Source organism: Ovis canadensis, chromosome 11, assembly GCF_042477335.2.
Source record: "Ovis canadensis isolate MfBH-ARS-UI-01 breed Bighorn chromosome 11, ARS-UI_OviCan_v2, whole genome shotgun sequence".
Lineage (NCBI taxonomy): Eukaryota > Metazoa > Chordata > Mammalia > Artiodactyla > Bovidae > Ovis > Ovis canadensis.
In genome coordinates this window covers 38,955,110-38,973,682 of record NC_091255.1, presented here as the reverse complement: position 1 = coordinate 38,973,682, position 18,573 = coordinate 38,955,110, and the positions used below count along the sequence as shown (strand labels likewise).

General features: G+C 45.9%; 1 protein-coding gene across 1 annotated transcript in view; it reads right to left on the bottom strand.

Moving 5' to 3' along the window:
* Positions 1–18,573, bottom strand: part of DNAH9 (dynein axonemal heavy chain 9) — a 285,692-nt gene that overhangs the window by 109,846 nt on the left and 157,273 nt on the right. Inside the window, exons 41-45 of the mRNA XM_069603577.1 lie at positions 18,068–18,307; positions 11,342–11,503; positions 10,292–10,488; positions 5,620–5,782; positions 4,629–4,752 (exon numbers count right to left, since the gene is read on the bottom strand). Of these exons, the coding sequence (XP_069459678.1) occupies positions 4,629–4,752; positions 5,620–5,782; positions 10,292–10,488; positions 11,342–11,503; positions 18,068–18,307 (886 nt within the window). The remainder of the gene's footprint in view (positions 1–4,628; positions 4,753–5,619; positions 5,783–10,291; positions 10,489–11,341; positions 11,504–18,067; positions 18,308–18,573) is intronic.

Here is an 18,573-nt window from a genome sequence, read left to right as displayed (position 1 = left end):
AAGATACCCTGGCTTAGGAAATGGCAACCCACTTCAGTATCCTCACTGGAAAAATCCCATGGACAGAGGAGCCCTGTGCGCTACAGTCCATAGGGTCACAAAGAGTCAGACACGACTTAATGACTGAGCATGCACACACATGCACTGTGTTACCCAAGAATGGAGTGATTGCACAATCCCACGGAATTAAAAAACTAAAGGGGATGACAAGGCCCTGAGGAACCTCTGTAACGCTGCCTGGATTGGCAGTAAGTTAATTTCTAGTCAGAAACTGTCTTACAGGGAAAACTGTAACTCAGATATGCTCAATTCTCCCTGTCAAAACAGTAAGAAAAAAGGGAGGAAGATTAGAAAAGTATGACTTTTCACTGTGTCTCCATATAGACATCTTTAATGCAAATCCTGTTTTTGTCTAAAAGCCATACAAAAGAAATATGAGCTTGAAATTCCATGACTTTGGAGCAGATTGACTGCAGTAAGTTTTCCCTGGGCAGGGTTTCAGAAATTCATTTGAACTTGAAACAAGTTGTCTTCCAAATGCAAAATTAAAAATATTTCATTGAGGAATAAAACTTCAATTAGTAAAAGTATAGCGTCTCCTGTCTCAGATGTTATTGTGGGAGAAGGTGACCCGGCTGGACGGGAGCCAAATGAGATACAGAGTGAGTCTGCGACTTGCCTGGCATCTCCAAAGCTGCAAGTCTTAGGAAGCACAATTCAACCTTTTTGATTGTTTTAGAAATTAGACTTGAGGACACAGCTTCAGGGCGGAAGGGCAGTTAGGCCCGTATCTCATTATTTGGTAAAATAATAAAAGGTGAGGCAGTATTGGAGCTGAAGTACTGTTGTAGAAGGTGGTGGGATGTTAAGAAGACAGTATTTAAGAAAAGGACAGGGCTTCAAGGGCCTCCCTCATAGTTCAGTTGGTAAAGAATGCGCCTGCAATGCAGGAGACCCCGGTTTGATTCCTGGGCCAGGAAGATCCACTGGAGAAGGGATAGGCTACCGACTCCAGTATTCTTGGGCTTCCCTTGTGACTTAGCTGGTAAAGAATCTGCCTGCAATGTGGGAGACCTGGTTAGGAAGATCCCCTGGAGAAGGGAAAGGCTACCCACTCCAGTATTCTGGCTTGCAGAATTCCATGGACTAACAAAGCTAGTGAAGGTGATGGAATTCCAGTTGAGCTATTTCAAATCCTGAAAGATGATGCTGTCAAAGTGCTGTACTCAATATGCCAGCAAATTTGGAAAACTCAGCAGTGGCCACAGGACTGGAAAAGGTCAGTTTTCACTCCAATCCCAAGGAAAGGCAATGCCAAAGAATGTTCAAACTACCACACAATTGCACTCATCTCACACACTGGTAATGTAATGCCCAAAATTCTCCAAGCCAGGCTTCAGCAATACATGAACTGTGAACTTCCAGATGTTCAAGCTGGTTTTAGAAAAGGCAGAGGAATCAGAGATCAAATTGCCAACACCTGCTGAATCATCAAAAAAGCAAGAGAGTTCCAGAAAAACATCTATTTCTGCTTTATTGACTATGCCAAAGCCTTTGACTGTGTGGATCACAATAAACTGTGGAAAATTCTGAAAGAGATGGGAATACCAGACCACCTGACCTACCTCTTGAGAAACCTGTATGCAGGTCAGGAAGCAATAGTTAGAACTGGATATGGAACAACAGACTGGTTCCAAATAGGAAAAGGAGTATGTCAATGCTGTATATTGTCACCCTGCTTATTTAACTTCTATGCAGAGTACATCATGAGAAACACTGGACTGGAGGAAGCACAAGCTGGAATTAAGATTTCCGGGAGAAACATTAGTAACCTCAGATATGCAGATGACATAACCCTTATAGCAGAAAGTGAAGAAGAACTAAAGAGCCTCTTGATGAAAGTGAAAGAGGAGAGTGAAAAAGTTGGCTTAAAGCTCAACATTCAGAAAACGAAGATCATGGCATCCGGTCCCATCACTTCATGGGAAATAGATGGGGAAACAGTGGCAAGAGTGGCTGACTTTATTTTGGGGGGCTCCAAAATCACTGCAGATGGTGACTGCAGCCATGAAATTAAAAGATGCTTACTCCTTGGAAGAAAAGTTATGACCAACCTAGACAGCATGTTAAAGAGCAGAGACATCACTTTGTCAACATAGGTCCATCTAGTCAAGGCTATGGTTTTTCCAGTGGTCATATATGGATGTGAGAGTTGGACTATAAAGACAGCCGAGTACCGAAGAATTGATGCTTTTCAACTGTGGTGTTGGAGGAGACTCTTGAGAATCCCTTGGACTGCAAGGAGATCCAACCAGTCCATCCTAAAGGAGATCAATCCTGGGTGTTCATTGCAAAGACTGATGCTGAAGTTGAAACTCCAGTACTTTGGCCACCTGATGCAAACAGCTGACTCATTTGAAAAGACCCTGATGCTGGGGAAGATTGAGGGCAGGAGGAGAAGGGGATGACAGAGGATGAGATGGTTGGATGGCATTACCAACTCAATGAACATGAGTTTGGCTAAACTCTGGTAGTTGGTGATGGAAAGACAGCCTGGCGGAATGCAGTTCATGGGGTTGCAGTCAGACATGACTGAGCAACTGAACTGAACTGATACAGTCCGTGGAGTTGCAGAGTCAGACATGGCTGAGTGACTCTCCCTTTCACTTTCTCTGGTAGTTCAGTGGTAAAGAATCTGCCTGCCCATACAGGAGACACAGATTCGATCCCTGGTCTGGGAAGATCCCACATGCCTGGGAGCAGCTAAGCTCATGCACCATACCTATTGAAACTAACCTATGCTCTAGAGCCTGGGAGCCACAGCTACTGAGCCCACATGCTGCAACTACTGAAACCCACGAGCCCTAGTGCCCGTGCTTCACAACAAGAGAAGCATCGCAATGAGAAGCCTGTGCACTGCAACTAGAGAAAAACCCGAGCAGCAACAAAGACCCCGCACAGCTAAAACAAATTATAAGAAAGAGAAAAGAACCACTTATTGGATTGGAGGAGGAAAGGTGTAAGAGTTAATAGGCAAATTCCTGGACTGAAAGGTAACTTAAATCGGGCAGGCTGGGAAAGAAATGAGAATGTGGAGTCGGTGTAATGGTTGGAACCAGCACAGTAAGGAACCTGGGACTCTGGTCCTCATCAGAGAAAAGCCAGTCTTCTCACAGAGCCTGCTAGTGCATGGTCCAAGCCAGGGACAGTGGCTCATCATGGAAGCGATAGCAAAATGGCCCTGGGTACAAGAGAACAAAACTGGAAGCAGTCAACGACTGCGAAGCTGTGAAGTTTCTAGAGACCGCAGGGGAGGAGCCATCCTGACAGATATTTTATATGACATGGAACAGACTTTGGAGAATCACACTGTGATCTTGGTCCTTGGACTTTATAAACTACAGAAGATTTAGTCAGAGAGCCTGGAGTTGGGGAGAAACAGGCTTTCTGAAGCGCTGGAAATCTGGAGGCAGAAATTGTGTTCAGAACACCTGTGCACAGATTATTTTATCAGTCCAGATGAAGAGGTGGCTTTGTAGATGTGAAATTTGGACTGAGTCAAGAAATAATATTCTCTTTTTAATTAATATAAATATATACATCTCCCCCCAAATTTCTGAAAATGCATAATTTTTGTACTATATTGTCTTATCTTCTTGGGTATGCATATATAAATACATATACCTTAAATTTTTTTCCCTAAAATTTAATATTTGTTTATTTGGCTGCATTTGGACTTAGTTGCCATCAATTGCTGCAAGGCATGTACGATCTTAGCTCCCCGACCAGGGAATGAACCCATATCCCTTGCTTTGTAAGGCAGATTCTTACTAGACTACCACAGAAGTCCTTAAATATATATAGACACACACACATACACACATATATATATCTTGTGTATGCATATATACATGTTTTTATATATTAGTATATGTTTATAGATACATATATATGTACATATAAACTTTTCTTTTTCTTGAATGGCTGACCTAAGCCCTGAAGAAATAAGGACAGCAAAGTATCAAGAATTGAACTTCCCAGTGAAGTCCTATTTTGCAGTCACGTTGTCACAGGGACATTGAGACGGCCTTTGTCAAGTTCTTTGTCATCTAAGAAAACCATCCTCTGCCCGTTCCTGCTTCTATGTTGTGTGCATAAAGTTCTGAGTCCTTGATTAATTAAACTGGCCACCTAGCCTTGCCCTATTGTCTAAGTTTTGTGGGTGCATGTTTTCTGTGTATCTTGCAGCTAACACCTAACCTCCCTGAAATACTGCACACGTTCCAGTTACTCTGTCTTGGGCGTAGGAGGGAACAGCACCTTCTCTCTGGACTCGGCAGGTCAGCCGGCCCTTAAGCTGCTCTTCTTCCTATTGTCATATCCGGTCCCACCTAAGGAAGCCCCAAGACCACCGCTGTTTGCAGTGGAAGGACAATGAAAGACAGCAGGCCCAGCACCAGTCCTCGAAGGACCTTCATGAACCGAGTCTCCCTTGCATCGGTTTTCTCCCTCATTTCTGCGGCCTTGCTCTTCTGACCTTGAACCAAGCCTCCACCTGGGAATGACTCTGACTCCAGTAGGAATTCATTAGAGATATTCAAGTGCAGATGCCAAGAGGCATCTCTTACCAGATGCCAAGAGGTCGTTGATGAACACGAGGAACTTCTCGTCAGCCACTTGGGCGTCAGTCATGAGAAACACGGTGCTGAGGTTCTTGACCCCGGCTTTCAGGCACAAGCTGGCCAGGTCCGCCTGCAGAAGCCACGTCAGAGCCCTCTGAGAAGAGGGCCTCCTTGAAAAGGACCCCCACCCACTTTTTAGGAACGGGACCGTTTTCTTGTCTGCTCCCACAGGAAATAAGGAAAGATGGCAACGGGAGGGAAGGAGGAGTGTGACTTTGAACTCACAGGCAGAAAAATATGCCTCATTCCCAGGCCTTGAGCCCACAGGTGGAAAAGTAGAATAAACAGTGATGACCTTTAATTCACACAACCACTGTGGCTCCTGAATGAGTTTCTAGGACTCATGCCTTGTGCAAAGAGACAACAGCTTTCCAAAGACAAAGATGCTCCCCTGTTCACCTGTGTTAACTTAAATCATCATATGAGTGAATGACTTGCCCCAGGAGGAAAGCAAAAGCTCTTAGTCCTGACGGAAGAGTCACCACGTACTTGGGCCTCCAGGCCTGGGTAGATGACTATATCTTATGATAGCAGAGTTTTGTGCTTTTATGACTAGCTCCAGGAAAAGACTTGTATTGCAAAAAATATATGTATATAGGGGAACACACAAACACACTCACACATATGCACACACAATCATTTGGTAGGAAATTTTCTGATGTATTAATAGATGTGCTTCCTATTAGGGTGAGAGCTGAGGCTCTACAGATGTCACTAAAGCAGCTGAGGTCTCCCAGATACAGAGCTTCGGAAGGCCAGGTTCTCAGGCAGGGTCTAATGAGCCCCTCCAGGCACCAGCCCAGAGTCTAAGAAGAAGGTGGACAGACTGTGAAGGAGAGGTTCTGGGCGAGGGAGCCGAAGAGCTAACGCAGGGTGACAGGGAGCTGGGCAGCTCGGGAAAGGCTGGGTCTCCTCCTGTAGCCGCCGACCCTCCTACCTTGAAGTCTGGGATCTGGTAGCCTTTCCGCAACGTGATCTGGAATACGTCCATGGAGCTGACGAAAGCCGCCAGCCGGGTCAGGCTCTGCTTGCCACTCCCCCCCACGCCGACCAGCAGAGCGTTTCCCCGAGGAGACTCCAGGATGCGATTAATGTGGCAGCTGAGAGCAAAGCAGAGACACGGGGCTTTGGTCAGATTCCCCTCCGTCAGAAGCAGGTGGAATGGTCTGAGGGGACCTGGAACCCTTGCAGGCACATCCTGGGCTGAGCTTGGGAAGACTCAATTAAGAGGTGTCGACTAAGAAAAGATGCACAAGGTGAGAGCTGCAAGTTGTTTTATTTGGGGCAAAATGAGGACTGCAGCTTGGGGGACAGCAGCTCAGAGACCTCTGAGAGGCTGCTCCAAAGAGGTCGTGGGGAAAGATCGATAGGTAATATTTCGGTAAAGAGGGAATTCAGAGCAATCAAAGGTTTTCTGCTAGTCTTGAGGAGCTGATGTCACTGTGAAGGGATTTAGTGCTTTTCTAGATATGAGGTGATGCAAGGATTGGGATCATGAAATCAGTTTCTGAAAATATTTATCTAAAGACCTGTTCCACCAGTTTGCTGGAGCACAGAGTGCCTCACTCTCCAACCTGGACTCTCCTCAGCGGGTGTGGAAGGTCCACAGCTGTAGCAGAACAGGGTTCAATCTCTGCAGAGGCAGAGAGCAAATGCCCTTGGCAAGCGCCAATTTGTAGTTGACGATGGTCCCCAAGCTTGGCCTCGCCTCTGGCCCAAGTGTCTCCCTACTCTGCTTTAAGCCAAAGCCTCTGGTGAAGCAGAGATGGTGGAGGAAGAGCCCAAGGCAGCCAGGAGGGGTTTGTGATGGGAACAGGAAGGGCCTGGAGTTATATCTCTAATTATGTCCACAGGATGAATTCCTAGTGAGACAGTTTTCATGGCTTTTGATAAATGTTGAAAAACTGCACTCCCCCACCCCATTATGGTGGCACTAATTTCTTCTTAGGTGGAAGCAGTCAAAAGTTGAGTCTACTATATTGGAGCATAAGAATATGTCAGATTGTGTTAGTTGAATTTGAAAGTTAAGCCTATATATTTGGGTATGGATAGCACAGTGATGCAGCCACTGTGAAGGGGTCATATATCACTAAATTTATCTAGTGACATTTATTCCCCTAAATATTCTTTCCAGGTGCCCCAGTGGTAAAGAATCTGTGCGCCAGTGCAGAAGAGGAAAGAGACTGGAGTTCAATCCCTGGATGAGGAAGATCCCCTAGAGAAGGAAATGGCACTCCATTCCACTATTCTTGCCTGGAAAATTGCAGGCAAGAAAACGAAAGCTGAAGATGTACCACAGCACAGCCGGAGGAATCTGGCTTACTGAAGACTGGACACACACACACACACACACACACACACACACACAGAAGAGCCTCGCATGCTACAGTCCATGGGGTTGCAAAGAGCTGGGCATGACTGAGCACAGAACACAACAAATATTCAGGAGATTTTCACTGACCTACTTCAGCTCATTTTATGATTTCACTTTTTTATTTATAGTTACTCAGTTTTGATACTCTGTCTTATATCAGACAGATGTATACTTCTCCTGATCCATTATTAAACCAGAGTTTCTAGACATCCGAAGTGTGCATACCCAGCTTGCTTTCTCTATAGTGCTAGCACATTGAAGGGATTCAAGAAATTTTTGTTAAATCGAAGCAGAACACCCAAGACCTTATACTAAGCATCACATCTGGGGGTGAAGAAGTTGCAAGGAATCATCTGCTTTGTGTCTACATGAGAAATGGCTGCCTATGGTGACAAAAGGAGAAATGACGGTGCTAAAATGTCCAGGCCCTCTCTTCAGATTCAAAAAAGGAGGCGGGGTTGGGGGTGGGGCAGTGCAGGGATGAACTGATGAAGGTGAAACAGGAGAGTGAAAAAGTTGGCTTAAAACTCAACATTCAAAAAACAAAGATCATGGCATCTGATCCCATCACTTCATGGGAAATAGTTGGTGAAAAATGGAAACAATGACAGACTTCATTTTCTTGGGCTCCAAAATCACTGCAGATGGTGACTGCAGCCATGAAATTAAAAGACGCTTGCTCCTTGGAAGAAAAGATATAACAAACCTAGACAGCATATTCGAAAGCAGAGACATCACTTTGCCAATGAAGGTCTGCATAGTCAAAGCTGTGGGTTTTCCAGAAGTTATGTATGGATGTGAGAGTTGGACCTTAAAAGAAGACTGAGCTTCAAAGAATTGATGCTTTCAAACTGTGATGCTGGAGAAGACTCTTGAGAGACTCTTGAACAGCAAGGAGATTAAACCAGTCAATCTTAAAGGAAATCTATGCTGAATATCCATTGGAAGGACTGATGCTGAAGCTCCAATTCTTTGTCCACCTGATGCAAAGACCAGCTCACTGGAAAAGACCTTGATGCTGGGAAAGACTGAGGGCAGGAGGAGAAGGGGACGACAGCCATGGACGATGACATGGTTGGGTGGCATCACTGACTCTATGGACATGAATTTGAACACACTCAGGGCGACAGTGACGGACAGGGAGGCCTGGCGTGCTGCAGTCCATGGGGTCGCAAAGAGTCGGACACGACTGACCAACTGAGCAGCAGCAAGGGATGAACTGACGCGGAGAGAGGCAGGCAAGGGGAAGGAGAAACTCAAGCAGGTTCTGCGGGCCGCCCAACACCCAGCTCTGTTCCGGAAGGCCTGAAGTCAGCTCAGCGTGCTCCACGCTAGTCTATAGCTAAATGGAAATGCATCATTAGAGCTGAAGCTTTCAAAGAAGAATGGTGAAGTCTGCAACTGTCAGCATCGGACACCAGCTGGGGGATTCATTAACAACCTCTGATGAGGGCAAAGGACTCTGCATTTAAATCAGAAAATCTAAAAGGAAGATCAATATTCTAAAGGGTGCCTGGGCTAGAAAACCAAGGCAGTCTGAGTTAAGCCCATTACTGAGCTTCTGGGAGATTAAAAACAAAAGCTGAAGATGTACCGCAGCACAGCTGGAGGAAACTGGCTTATTGAAGACTGGACACACACACACACACACACACACACACACACACACACACACGAGAGAGAGAGAGAGAGAGAGAGAGAGAGAGAGAGAGAGAGAGAGAGAGAGAGAGAGAGAGCGCCGATAAGATGCGCAAAAGAAGGGGCATGAGAGAAATTCCTTTTTTTGTGTGTTAATAAACACGAAGTGATTCTAAGAGGAAGAAGAGGAGGCAGAAAAACATACTTTGGAGCAAAAGAACAAAGAAAAAGACAAAGATTATGCCAAAAGCAGGAGGAACGATCTAGCGTGAAGCTTTCAGAGGAAGCAGAAGGAGAGTGTGCTGGAACGGTGAAGGAAGTTGGTAGGAGAGAAAAGGTGCTTTTAGGGAAAGGAAACAACATCGAAAAGACAAAGATTCTCATCTCAGGGACTCTTATGCAGCGCAAAGCCCTTGACAGGCAGGACCCTCAAAAGTCCTTACTTTCTGGAGGAGCAAACCGAGGCCTGGGGCAGTTGTGTCCTTTGCACAGTACCAGTACCCCTCAGTGGCAGGACGAGGACCTGAATTGGGGCCTGGCTCTCAGCCGGGCCTGTGGGCTCCTGGGAAAGTGTGTACAGACTCCCTCCTGGGCACTGTGCGCAGTGGTGCCCGTAAGCTGAGTTACCTGTGCGTCTCACTATATTGTTTGGTACAGAGAAATGTCACCGGCATGGAGTGAGGCGAGTAGGAAGGCCTCTACCTCTTTCTAGGCCCTGGGGCATATAGAAGGGGGAAGATAGAAGGGGGAAGAAAAACACACTTTCCTCAACCCAGGGATCAGTTAGGTTTCAGTAAGAATTCATCAGTGAGGAAGTTCAGGGAAGTGGAAGACCAAGAGGATTTTGCTGTTGGAGACCCTGGGCAGCAGGGGGCAGGGTGGAGTGACTGCAGAAGGCAGGAAGGGTGGTAAATGAGGCTCAGGTTCACACTGTCTGGGAGGTTTGGAGACCATTCTCCATGGTTCACTTGATAGCCTGCGTGCTTAGGGCATGCTCAGTCACTAAGTCATGTGTGACTCTCTGTGACCCCACAGACTGTAGCCCACCAGGCTCTCCTGCCCATGGAATTCCCCAGGCAAGGATACTGGAGTGAGTTGCATTTCCTTCTTCAGGGGATATTCTCGACCCAGGGATGGAACCTGTGTCTCCTGCATTGGCAGGTGATTCTTTACCACTGAGCCACCTGGGAAGCCCATTCACTTGACAGGAGCAAGACTTAAAAGGACAGTAAATTTTTCGAAACATGTGCACTTAAAACTTTCGATCTCACTGGACTAGGGTGGGTTGGGAACACAGGTCCTCAGCCCTTCTGCTGCCTTATTTGATGACCTTCCATTCTCCCCTGGTGTCACTGTGGTCAGGACCAGGATTGTAAATGGCAAGCATGTAAACAAATCCCGTTCCTCCAGAGTTTAACACGACACTGCCCCCCACGGTCAGTGGCAGAAGCTGCTCTACCAGCTGCCATCTTGACCCTCATGGCAGAAGCAGTCGCTGCTTTCCCGGTTTTATCTAGGTGTCCTCAAATGCCCCCGTGAGACCTGACACTGGGAAGGGGAGACAGCTGAAGAAAGGCAAGAGGAGACACACACTTACACGTGGTGCACGGCGTCCTCGAAGAGCACCAGGTCCATCACTGTGTTGACTTCGTTGTGGTTCTCCAGGGCCTCCACCAGCATCTGGGTCAGAAGTTCCCACGACTGGACAGGCATGTACTTGGGCTCCCCAATACCGTGTGCAAAATGGCAATAGATGTTCAGGCTTCGGGTCTGCGCCACAGTCTCTTCAAGGTCCTGGTGACGAGACACAGGGGCAAGGACCCTCCTGACCAACTCTTGGGTCTGGTTCCACACAAAGTGGAGACAAACTTTATTATGTTTAAGAAAATAAAATACCCAGTACAACTCAACTGACTTAAAAGATAGGGAGTCTTTGTCTCGTCACTACCAAGGTATCCTTGAAGTTTCAAATGGACAGTTATTCTTTTTTAATCCAGAAAGGAATTGTTTACTTATCAAACCCCCAATATTTGAGATTTTGAGAGGTGTAGATTGTTATGAAAGTGAGTCCAAGAAAGAACAGGCTTTCTAATGCATCAGGAGGAGTTTATGTCCGCATGAGCAATTGTTCCCACCTGCCACTCTTTCCTTCTAAGGTTCAGACTAGAGGACTCACTTGGGAAGGAGGTGATCAGCATGCTGTTCAACAGCAGGGGCATAACCCAGAAAATAAATTTTAAATCACTATTTAAATAAATCTTCAGTCTCAGGAGTTGTTCCAAATGTCCTAAGTTTCAAACTTGTTCCAAATTTCCAGCCAATAGCAGTTCCAAAGTAGCTGGCTCTGCAGAGACGAGACTGAATTTCCAAGGAGGCCGGTGTGTCAGCTGGGATGACCAGTTTGGGGAAAGGACAAGGATATGGTCAGATGGTCTTCACAGACCTCACAACACCGAGATTCTATGGTTAATTTGTATCTTTTCTTGCCCCAGAATTTTCCACTTTGTCACGCTAAGGACAGACTTTCTTTCTTTATCTAAATATGATTTTCTTCAATTTAAGGGCTAGATTTTTATCATTTGGGTGATCCTTGCATAATCACCATTCTTTTTCAGATGTAAGCAGAAATTCACAGGGCAATACTCACATCAAAAATTTTCTTGACCACGTCTACCTGGATCTTATCAAAAAGATCAAGGTCCTTCTCTCCCACCATCTTATCCCGATAAACCCGATTCGATTCATGCAGATAGAGATTTACTAGGTCCTGTGTGGACTTGACACATTCCACAGAGGAGAAGAGAATACCCTGTAAGGAGAATAAACAGCAACAAAAATAACATGAATAGCAATGTAAAGCTTCAACAGTTACTATTGATGGAAGCCAGTTATGCAACAGGCACTGAATTAGATATTCCTCCAGACAAAGCTCACTTAACCACCATGATGGACCTACAAAGTAATTTTTACAATAGCCATTCAGCATAAGGTGAAGGGTGTGATTCCGAAAGAAAGAAAGCGTGCTCTACAGTATAGGGTAATAAGTGGCCTTAGTTCAAAACCACCCAGCTTTGAAGCCAGGTCTGCCTGACCTGAGATCCTGGAATTTCAACAACTACTTTCCAAATCACCACAGAAATGGGTGAGGTGGCTTCTCTGCTGTATTTCAACCCTACAAGTGCCATTTTGAAAGCTAATCTGGGTGATGACTGTTAATTCAAATCAGAAGGACAACAGAGGGCTGGAAGGAATATAGCTAACTTTTACAGGTCAGCAATCTAGTTATTCACCTCTAGTAAGTTCTCCTTCCTATAAATAAATTCTAAATACTTACTATTCTTTTCAAATTTCCATTGCTTCCCTGTTACTATTAGCCAATGCTCCAACCTTCTTTATGGAAAAATGGAGAGCCCTGAGATCAGAGCCTCTTGACAATTTCAAATCCTATAACTTAAAATTCATCGATGCCTTGTTTGCCCTCACTGACTTCTGTCTTATCTTACAAGAAAAGGAGTCCTTTAATTGTACGTCATTACAGACAGAACAGGCTTCCGCGGTGGCTCCGATAATAAAGAATCTGCCTGCAGTGAGGGAAACTTGGGTTCGATCCCTGGGTTGGGAAGATTCCCCTGGAGAAGGGAATGGTTACCCACTCCAGTATTCTTACCTGGAGAAATCCATGGACAGAGGAGCCTGGTGGACTACAGTCTATGGGGTCACGGAGTCAAGACACAACTGAGCAACTAACACTTTCACTACAGACAGAATGATGCTCAGAGTCACCTGCACGGCATGAAGATCTGGTCATAACAGGAGGTGAAAGGCTGACGATTAATGATCTAAGTAGCCAAGTCAAGAAGATAGAAGAACAAGAACAAACTCACCTCGATCCTAGAGTAAGTAGGAAGAAAGAGATTATAAAGAAAAGAGCAAATTTTAATAAATTTGTATACAAAAATGTATCAAATAGAGATAACCAATAAAATCAAACACATAATATTGACATACGTCTCTTTTTCAGTTTCTTTTGCAAAGACGAGCACAATTAGCCCTACTCTCTAGCAGGGCTGATTGAAGATAAAAAGAGAAAAACAGAGAAGGTACACATAATCAATAGCCAGAACAAAAAAAGAGAGCATGTGTCAGATAAAACAGATACTTAAAGATAACAGCAGGATACTATAAACAATTTTATGCTAATAAACTAGAAGCTGATGACACTGACATCTGACCACAATTGATGCAAAAAGAAGGAGAAAATGTGAATTGCCTAATATGTATTTAAAAAATGGAATTTATAATGGAAACTCTTTCACAAAAAAACTCCAGATGGTTTCATCATTAAATTCTTATGACATTTAAGGAAGGCACAATACAGTGTCTTAAAAAAAATCTTCCTGAGAGTAGAAATAGAGGAAACGATTCCCAGTGCATTTTATGAGGACTTCATAACCTTAGAACACTGGCAGAAAGAAAAATGATAGGAAAATCGTATTAATATAGGCGCAAACATTATATAGAAGAAAAATAATGAGAGGAATCCAAAAAATAAAGTAAGTTCACCATGTTAACAACTAAGTTGGGTTGATTACTCAAAAATTATCAATGTAATTTATCCCATTTCCAGAAAACAAAAAGAGAAAAAAAATAGATACAGTAATTTCAACAGATATAGAAAAAACCATTTAAGTTTCAACATATATTCATGATAAAAAAAAAACTCTTAGTAAATTATAAACTTAAAGAAATTTTCTTAAACTGGTAAAGAGCATCCATGAAAATCTATAGTAAGCATCACACTTAACAGCCAACTATTGTAAACACTTTCCCTTAAAATTAGGAATGCCGAGAAAGGCCACTCTCACTACGTCTGTTCCTTGAGGTGGCAGGTAAGAAAAAGCAAAGGGAAGACTTAAGGGTCAGAAAGAAAGAAATTGTTACTATGATTCATTTTTACCAATGGCATGATTGTGTATATAGGTGCAAACATAATATTGAACAAAAGTACACAAGTGCCTTTACCATACAACTTGCATTTATATAAAGTCCCAAAATGGGCTGAAATACCGTATGGGGCTAGAAGTCCAGACAGTATTTTAGCTCTGAGAGGACGAGAAAAGAGTGAATGGAGGACTTCCCTGGTGGCCCAGGGGTTGAGAATCCATCTGCCAGAGCAGGAGTCACAGGTTCTGTCTCTGGTCTGGGAAGACCCCACATGCCACGGGTCAACTAAGGTGGTTTGCTGCAACTACTGACCCCATGCTCTAGAGTTCAAGAGCCACAACTACTGAAGCTGCGCAACTTGGAGCTCACAAGCTGCAACAAGAGAAGCCACCACAATGAGAAGTCGCTGCACAACTAGAGAAAGCCTGCACGCAGTGACAAAGATCCAACGCGGCCAAATGAACAGGTGAGTACAATGAAAAGAAAAACTTCATTTTTTTTTTTTAAGAGTAAACAGAAGAAAGAAAAACGAGGGGTTTCAGGGATGCTGGGAACGTACTTCTTTTTTTATAAAATGTATTTATTGGAAAAGTAGTTCTTGATTTGAGTTATGGTTATGTAGCTGTGATGACTTTGTGACAATTAACTGAGCTGTGTGTTCATGACTTTGGCACTTTTCGGCTTGGATGTGAGACTTTAAAAAGAGTTTATTTTAGAGAAAAAGAAATCTCATTAGGTCCCTTTGGCCCCTGTCTGCTTCCTGGATCTCCTGGTACCAGCCCTGTGTGAAGTGTAGATGGCAAGAAGGAGCCCCGCCACCAGTGCTGACTCTGGGAGCAAGGAGAGCCATCAGCTGAAGTTTACAAGCCCCGTTACAGCCAGATGCTCAGGCTGACTGACAATTAAGGGCTGAGTCGATGAGAGCGTGTCAAGGACAAACTTTGCACCAACTCAGACAGTTTTGTGTAGCACTGAGATGGGAATGCTTAATGATTTCTGCTCAGAGCACGATCAAGTTCTGTCCTGACGTCTGGATCCTAGACAGAGTGAGTGAAGTGCAGAGAAGGGCTGAATGATGGAAACTTGGATCAAGCTGGATGGAGGAAAACGGCGTGTTCTTCAGACAGCACCTGTCTCCTTGGGAGCATTCAACCCTCCTTACAGCTCTCCTGTCAGGCCTTTAGGCAAGCAGGCTGAGAAAGGGGCAGGAGGGGGAGGCTGTAGCCAAGCTGTGGGCTCAAAACTCTGTTCTGCGGGAGGAGGGTGAGGGGCTGCGTGGATGGACAGAGGCAGGTTCTCCACTGGGGGTGCACGTCCCACATTTGGGGCTGGGAGCTGACAGCTGGCAGGCTGCAGAGGTCGGGCTGGGACACAGAGCCCAGGGGTTGCTACTCAGGCTGGCTGAGTCTGGAAAAGAAACAGACTTAGCCCCACACCATACCTCTCCTCCTAGTTCCTCCCTGTCTAGGGAGGACCTAACACAAGCTGGACTGGGACCCTCCTTCCTCAGGACACCTTGGCAGATTGAATCCCCACACAAGAGAGCTGACTCCCCCAACTCATCTGGGGTATGAGGCTACTGCTTGGCAGTTATGAGAACATACTCGAGCTACTGACTTGTCTGTGATCATTTCCAAATTGGAAGTGGTCAGTCTTGCACCTGAAATGGCTGTCTTGAGGATTAAATCACTAGCTAATAGATGCAGAGGGCATAGGACTGGCTCAATAAATGCCAGCTTTATTACAGACTGAAGTTGGACCTTTTACAAAGATCCTCTCTGATCTCAAAGTTCCCTCCCCAATCTTGTGGCTTGGCGACATCTACGAGGCCTGTTCCCGCCTACTTGTTATTCCAACACCGCGCATACTTTTCTACCTCCCCGAGCATTCACGCTGTCATCTATGAGCTGGCAACTTCTCCAGCCTCTGTTAAATTGGGATAATAATGTGCATCCCAAAGGGCTGTCGTGAGTATGAATTTTAGGTTGCACAGGTGACAAGGTGCTGTCCAGGCAGGAGCCGGCTCAGTGCATCGTGTGAGGGAGACCTGATGCTTCTTTTCCCTTTCATTCTGCCACTATGAGCCATGGGAATTCTATCTAACAACTTAACTCCTTTTTGTTCATTTGGAAAATGCAGACGGTGACACCTGTGTCTCATCCTGCTTCAGTGAGATTTAAGAGATGGCTTGTGTGATTGGGGAAAAAAAAAAAGTGCCTTTCCTGGTAGTCCAGTGGTTAAGAATCCACCTGCCAAAGCAGAAGACACAAGTCCAATCCTTGGTCCAGGAAGACCCCCCGTGCTGTGGGGCAACTAAGCCCGTGCGCCACAACTATTGAGCCTGTGCTCTAGAGCCTGTGCTCGGCAACAAGAGGAGCCACCGCAATGAGAAGCCCGTGCGCCCCAGCTAGAGAGTAGCCCCTGCTTGCCACCACGAGAGAAGGCCCGAGTGCAGCCATGAAGACCCAGAGCAGCCAAAAGTAAACACATACATAAATAAACATTTTTAAAGTCTTTCTCAATTAATACTTGATAAATGGGAGCTGGGGGTGGAGGTGCACAAACATTGCTACTGTCCAGGTCTGAGGGCCAGGGAGCTGGGTCCTTCTTGTTGCCTTAATTGTCTTAGGCTGTTTCATCAAAAGGATGGATGAGAACAGAATGGCATATTGGAAGGGGGACCGGAAGACCTAGGTTCTAGTCCAGTTCCTTCCCTGGCTGGCTGTGCGCTCTTAGGTGAATCAGTGTAAGCTCAGTGGGTCTGTTTCCTCATTTATAAGTTAATAAGTGAATGTTTGGAGGCACCTGGGTCAGGTCACATGTGCTCTCAGAGACTTGGCCTGGCTGTGGGGCTCACCCTCTGGGTGAGCCTTTTGGGAACGCTGCTCTCAGATCACTGAACTAATGTTGAGTGCATTTCTGCTCCTTACGACCATGGAACCCGCAAGCCCCATGGCCTCAGTGCCTGGACCTTTGCTAGTCTGAGGTTTCCCAGAGTCCTACCTGCACAGGTAGTGCCCTGAGTGTTGCTGTTGCTCAGTCACTAGGTCATGTCCATCTCTTTGCAACCTCGTAGCCCACCAGGCTCTCCTGTCCTCCACTGTCTCCCGGAGTTTGCTCAAACTCATGTCCATTGAGTTGGTGATGCTATCTAACCATCTCATCCTCTGCCACCCACTTCTCACTTTGCCTTCAATCCTTTCCAGCATCAGGGTCTTTTCCAATGACTCGGCTCTTCACCCTGGGTAATTATCAATGTGCTCCCCATGGAGGGTCAAACCTTGCTCCCTGGTCAAGTTGACATTTCCCTACAGGTGTGGCCTCTGCTTGGTATAAAAGGCACTTTCCCTCAAAAATGGCTCAGAGCTGTCCTGGAGAAGGGTCCCTCTGAGAAGGAGTTTCTGCAGATTCTCCTCCAGGATGGGAGGGTTATAGACCCATGTTGTGAGGATGGGTTACCTGAGCAGGGGAAGAAGGGGCCAGGTTTGCTGAGCTGCCCTCTGGAGGTTTTGACAGTGTGGGGCCAAGCAAGTGGAAGCACCAGGCAGACACAGGCCATCCCTAGTTAGAAGAGCATCACTATTCTGAAATGGTTTTGACCTGGGAAAGAACCCAGAGTTTTTAGGACTGAGGCATCCCAGGGGCTGGAGGATGATGTCTTAGGAGTAGCACCATATAGCTTCTATAGGAAGCAGAGCCCTCCTGCATGGTTTAGGGGACATTCTCTCACATCTCAAGAAAGATGTGTGGACCAGCAGGGTCTGCAAAATATTTTTATCTTTCTTCCATGCCACTCTCTTTTTCCCTAGGCTGAAATCATTACGTAACATTATCTTTGAAATGTTGAGCCATATTCAGCTTGAAGGAACCAACTCAAAAAGTGCATCCAGCTTACGGAGAAGTAATTCAATCGACTAATAGAATTCTATATTTTAAAAAATTTTGGCTGTGCTGGATGTTGGTCACTGCAAGGGCTTTTTCTTCAGTTGCAGAGAGTAGAGTCTACTCTCTAGTAGAGGTGCTCGGGCTTCTCATTGTGGTGGCTTCTCTTGTTTTGGAGCACAGGCTCTAGGGCACTCAGCCTGCAGTAGCTGTGGCACTTGGGCTCAACAGTTGTGGTGCATGGGCTTAGCTGCTCTGGGGCATGTGGGACCTCCCCAGACGTGGGGTCTCCCCAGACCAGGGATTGAACACACGTCTCCTGCAATGGCAGGTGGCTTCCTCACCACTGAATCACCAGGGAATCCGGGCAGGGAAGGCCCGGAACGCTGTTCTGTTGAATAGACCCACACAGATCCCACAGTACTCTGTTTACTCATATGTTCATCACCCCATAAGAACCATGCCTTTGTTGAAGAGTTTGGCCAAGGATGGAGAGAACAGGGTCATTGTCAAGCCTCCGAAGGGGTCTCGGAGAGGTCGGACTCACCTGGAAAATGTTGGCGAAGTCCCTGAGGTTGAAGATGTAGTGGAATTTGATCGCTGTGGGAAGGAACGTGGTGGCGATTTTCTGGTGGAAGGTGAGGGCCAGATGGAGCAGCTGGGGGACGCTCTTGTGCAGCGCTGCCGGGAAGCTGCCCAGCTTGAGGTGCTGAGTCAGGATGGCGCTGTAGATGGAGGACAGGGCGTCTGCTCCCGGGAAGGAAAGGGTGAACACACTGAAGTGACGCTGCTCGGGAAAAAAAGAGCCACAGGGAGGAGGCCACGAGTTACCCTCTGTGGTCACAGAACAGAAATCATCTCTTCTGGATTTGGATACGGTGGCCAAGAATTCTTAGAAGGGCTTTGAATTCTACATTCTGGCCGCACTTCTCACATTAAACCCAAACTTGGTTGAGCCTAGAATGAATGAAGGGCTTTGGACCTCTGATCAAAGATGTCAGTGTGGCATATCACAAAGAGAAGGGAACCTGGACTCTGGGTCCAAATCTGACC